A 5,077-nucleotide genomic window follows, 5' to 3' on the forward strand; every position below is an offset into this window, starting at 1 on the left:
TGCCAGATCTAATCGTACTTTCCCATAGCAACTCACATGCAACTTTTTGTTTTGAAAGGTCTAAGATTGTCCAAATCATTTTATCTTTGTTTAGGAAACACAGGGGCACTTTCGTCCAGTCTTGGGCTGAAATATGTGCCATTATTATAATAGTGCTTGTCATTGGCCGTAGATAAAGGCACTACAAATAGTAGTATGATAAAAACGATAATAAAAATTTCATAATTTTACTAAAAGCCTACCTAATATTTAAGGAATACGCTCATCTGTATCTAAGGCCGTATTTTTCAGTGTTGGTATCTAAAACCTTCCCTAGACAAAGGCCTTTATCAGTAATAGTAATCATCGGTTGGTATTGGCATATATATCTTTGTAAAAGTTTTCATGTCATGTAAAGCTTGAAAATGTACAAGCATACAATCACTGGTACATGTAGAAAAACACGTAGCTAGCAACACCTTACACCCATTATATAAGTGCATGCCTCACGCATCAGTTTGTTCAAGTACTACCATTAGAGAGGACAACTAGCTAGCTAGTGCTCGCAAGAAAAAAAAATGGCTATAACAGGAAAGATAACACGTGCAGTTGAAATCAAATGTCATCGTCACCAGGTCTTTGAACTCTTCAAGCACAGGCCACACGACACATCAGTCGCCGACCCTGAAACGATTGAAGCTTGCCATTTAATTTCTGGTGAATGGGGTGTTCCTGGAGCTGTCGTTCAATGGTTCTACTACCATGGTAAACTACGAACATATGAACTTGTTCTATGTTCCATCTATTCCAACTACACACACATATATATATATATATATATATATATATATATATATATATATATATATATATATATATATAATACAATCTACTTCTGTTTTTTGCGTAGATGGAAAAAAGGAAACTGTGAAAGAAATCATTGAAGAAGTTGATGATGAATTACACAAAATAGTTTTCAAAGTGATTGAAGGAGATATCTTGGAGGTGTATAATTCCATGAGCTTCATCCTTACGACCAGAGATGTGGGTGATAAGAAGTTTGTTATCTGGACTATAGAGTTCGAGAAGGCGAATGCAAGTATACCGGATCCAATATCGTATCTGGACTTGGTTTGTGGATTAGCTCGAAATATTGATGCTCATTTTCTCAAGTAACCATGATGTCGTCGATATATTCACTAAATAAATGTTGCTGACATTATGCATGTATATCAGCTCCAACAGCGACTTGCTTGGTAACAACAGAATAAAGGGAAGTGAGATTGTTTAATAAATAAATGTCAGCTGCCGTATTTATAAATATTGATGCTTGTGAAGATACATATTTGTATAATTGTATTGTAAACTAGCATGGTGTAATGGTGTATTTCAATTACTTGCAATTGTTTCATCTTTTGCTTGGTTTTTGAAATTAAAACTCACTTTTGGTAGTCACGTTTAGTGTTTATGTTTTTCTATAAGTTTAAGACTTCGGAATGGTTTAAGTAACGTGTAAAACTATGGAATGGTTTAAGACTTTTATTTTGCTTTTTAAGGTTTTGATCAAACCTTTAAAGCGTTAAATCATTTTGTTTTAATGTTTTGGTGGTTTGATCAGCTGCCCGGGTGGGCAGTAGGGCAATAGCCCAGGGCCCTAAAATCATGTAGGGCCAACTTTACCGGTTAAACTGATGGCTTAGGAAATCCAAAGGAAAAAAAACGCTTAAAATTTCCCCTGTCTCGCTGATTCGTTATTGAACGGAAAAAAAAAGCAAACGACTTTTCAGTTTTCAACGCCAATCGTCCCCTCCTTTCTAATCTGTTGAAGAAATCGATCGAACTGACAAAGCTTTGCTGCCTCTGCACTATGAAAGACCGAATTCAGTTATCAGAACATCGATTCATCATCTTCATCTGGGACTTTTTTTTTTGTTGCTCCATTAAGCCTTCATCCATCAATAATCTTAGAAACAATCAGGTAAGAATAAGAAATCGAGTTTTGATTTCCTGATTTCTTTGATTTATCTGTTTTTTCATTGTCTGATATCTTCTCTTTTATCATCCAAATCGATTTTGTTACCCCATAACCATTTTTTGAGTTCTGAGTTCGATAATTATCAGAGTATCAAATACAAAGTGATTTCCTGATTTCTTCTCTTATGACAGGTAACAACCCGTCATAAGGCTCATAAGGCTAAAATATAAACAATTTCAAATAATTCAAGGCTAAATCCACTACAAAAAAGTTCAATGACTAAATACGAACAAAATTGACAATTTTAACCCTTTCAAATCTTTATCCTGGAAATGGTTATAAATCTTATTAAGAATAAGCACAAACGGTATATGTTGGTTATAAAAGTGAGGATGTTGTAATTGTGTGATATATCTTTATTGTATAAGATACAAAAAAACAACATTTAAAAATGCAGTAGAATGGACTTCAATCACATAGAAACTGAAGGGAAAAAAATTATGGTGGTTTCACTCCAGATGATGGAGATGATCATTGTAGATGGATACTTGCTTCTTAGTTATTAGTTACATCTATCTTTTCTATTTATATATTGGTTTTATAAGTACTTCTCATTGTGTTCCTTTTGATTTCCGATCTTATTTTTAGTTTTATTGCTCGTATATGTGTTTTTTTGTCTTTGTGAAACTCTACATATTATTTCTTCATTATGGGTTGGCGTTTCACTTATAGTTGAATAAAGAAACTCTAATTAAACGTTTATGTCATGAACTAAGATTTAAAGTCATGAACTAAAACATGATTATGTGGTACATACTCTATTATGTAATACTTTTTACAAACAGAATACAAAACAAAAGATAATGACCAAAATCAAAATTATTAATATATATAATTACTAATAGTAGGAAAAATAAACTAACAGATTATTACAAAAATTGATAATGCTTTGAAAGAGTAATAAACTTTAAATTTTGTTCATATATTAGTGACCAAATTTTTTTTAATGATTGATTTACCCCTGAATTAATTGAATTATTCACATTTTACCCTTATGACCGGTTTTTACCGGTTATAAGGGTAAAATATGAACAATTTCAAATAATCCAAGGGTAAAATAAAGCACGAAAAAAAATCAATGACTAAATATGACCAAAGTTAATAGTTCGTTATCCTCTCAAATCATTATCCCTAATCGAAAAAAAAGGACAAATTTTTTGCTAAAGTATAAAAGCCAACATGTCGATCAATGTTTTATATATATATAAAAACTCCACATTTGTTTAATAATCTTTATATTATCGTTGCTTTATAAATATAAAATGATAATAATATGTTTCCTTGAAAATATCTAACCTGAAAAAAAAATGGTCTTACGGATGTTATGCATCAAAAAAATATGTTGGATAAAATTGACATTCATACTATTTATGATGATTTTGTTTCTAAAAAAACCGTAAACATTTTTTTAGTTTTCTTTGCTATGTTTATATAATAGGGTTCAAAGAATGTTATAGACTTAGATTTATATGAGAACAATTATATAATTGAGAACATAAGAACAAATCTGGGCCAAATATTTTTTTTCCGTAAAACCCTCCCGCATACCGGCCCGACGGATGAACGTAATATTCATGTGTGAATATTAACCACGACCATCGGGTCATATTACTTTTTGCCGCAAAACCTAGATGAATGTAATATTCATATATTCATATATGAATAACTATATGTATATTCTCAAATGATTATATATATATATATATATATATATATATATATATATATATATATATATATATATATATATACAAAATTACAAAAATGGTACCTGTGGTTTGCCAAAAGTAACAAAGTCAGTCCCTGCTAATTTTTTTTGATGCAAATGGCCCCTGTGGTTTGCAAAACTTGCAAAGATGACCCTTTTTACTAACGTCGTTACTATTCTACCGTTAGGGACTGAATCTGTAAGGGCATTTTCGTCTTTTCAAGTATAAAAGGATTGAATTCGTGACATTTAATAAACCACAAGGACCATTTTTGAAATTTCTTTGAAAAATACAATTAAATTGCTAGGGGGAGGGCTCGAACTCATGACCTCCATCCCTTAAATTACAAAAGTCTTAACCAATTGAGCTAAATGCTCTCTTGGTTTATTCTTTCCTAAAACTAATTTATATAATAACAAAATCTTTAAAACACAAACAATAAATAAACTATAAAAACCATTTTTTTACATAATTTTTTTTTAAATAAAACAAAATGTATTTTAGTCGTACTATAAAAAAAATAGTTTTTACAAACAAATTGTATGTATTTATTTTAAGTAAAATATATGTATTTTTTGTCTTTAAAAAATAGGGTTTTGTAAACCACAGGGGCCATTTGCATCAAAAAAAATTAACAGGGACTGACTTTGTTACTTTTGGCAAACCACAGAGACCATTTTTGTAATTTTGTCTCTCTCTCTCTCTCTCTCTCTCTATATATATATATATATATATATATATATATATATATATATATATATATATATATATATATATATATATATATATATATTATCTGTTCTGTCGTACTGTTACGTTCCTTCGTCACGCCGGTACCTTGGAGGGTTTTGCAGCAAAATGAAATATGTGGTTAAGATTTGCTCTCGCGTTCTTGATTTCATAATTGTTTTAATTCAAACCTTCCCGTATATATATATATATATATATATATATATATATATATATATATATATATATATATATATATATATATATATATAAACACACACTACATTATAAAGAAATCTTACTATTTCTAAAAATTGATTGAATATAATAATATTATTTTTTTAAAACGTCCAAACCATTAAGCTAACAATACAAATAATCAATAATAAAATAATATTAAATTTTATCCCACACTTTTTAATCTTTATAAATCTGATTTCCTTCCCTTAATTCACGCTTTATTCAAAATTTGAAATGTTTTTGATACATATACGCACACCAAGTATCGTTAAATATGGCGTATATCGACCGAACTCTTCGACTTCACCCAATTTAATAAGTCAATCCGAGATTCAGTGGGAGACGCAGTCAATCCCACTAAGAACGGATATTCTGGTACTTCATT

General features: G+C 30.0%; 1 protein-coding gene across 1 annotated transcript; it reads left to right on the forward strand.

The window, feature by feature from the left end:
• Positions 1 to 496: 496 nt before the first annotated feature.
• Positions 497 to 1,382, forward strand: LOC145166100 (MLP-like protein 31). Its single transcript, XM_079085028.1, has 2 exons — positions 497 to 744; positions 890 to 1,382. The coding sequence occupies exons 1-2, from the start codon at positions 558 to 560 to the stop codon at positions 1,153 to 1,155; spliced, it is 453 nt and encodes a 150-aa protein (XP_078941154.1). The 5' UTR covers positions 497 to 557; the 3' UTR covers positions 1,156 to 1,382.
• The last annotated feature ends 3,695 nt before the right edge of the window (positions 1,383 to 5,077 follow it).

The sequence above is a fragment of the Lactuca virosa genome, chromosome 3 (assembly GCF_052849685.1).
Source record: "Lactuca virosa cultivar CGN04683 chromosome 3, Lactuca_virosa_CGN04683_v6, whole genome shotgun sequence".
Classification (NCBI taxonomy): Eukaryota; Viridiplantae; Streptophyta; class Magnoliopsida; order Asterales; family Asteraceae; genus Lactuca; species Lactuca virosa.

What these genes read in the sequence shown, in the direction of transcription:
- LOC145166100 (XM_079085028.1), top strand. Translation starts at nt 558, where the DNA reads ATGGCTATAACAGGAAAGATAACACGTGCAGTTGAAATCAAATGTCAT. An exon ending in TCAATGGTTCTACTACCATG is followed by an intron (nt 745 to 889) that starts GTAAACTACGAA and finishes TTTTTTGCGTAG; the next exon opens with ATGGAAAAAAGGAAACTGTG.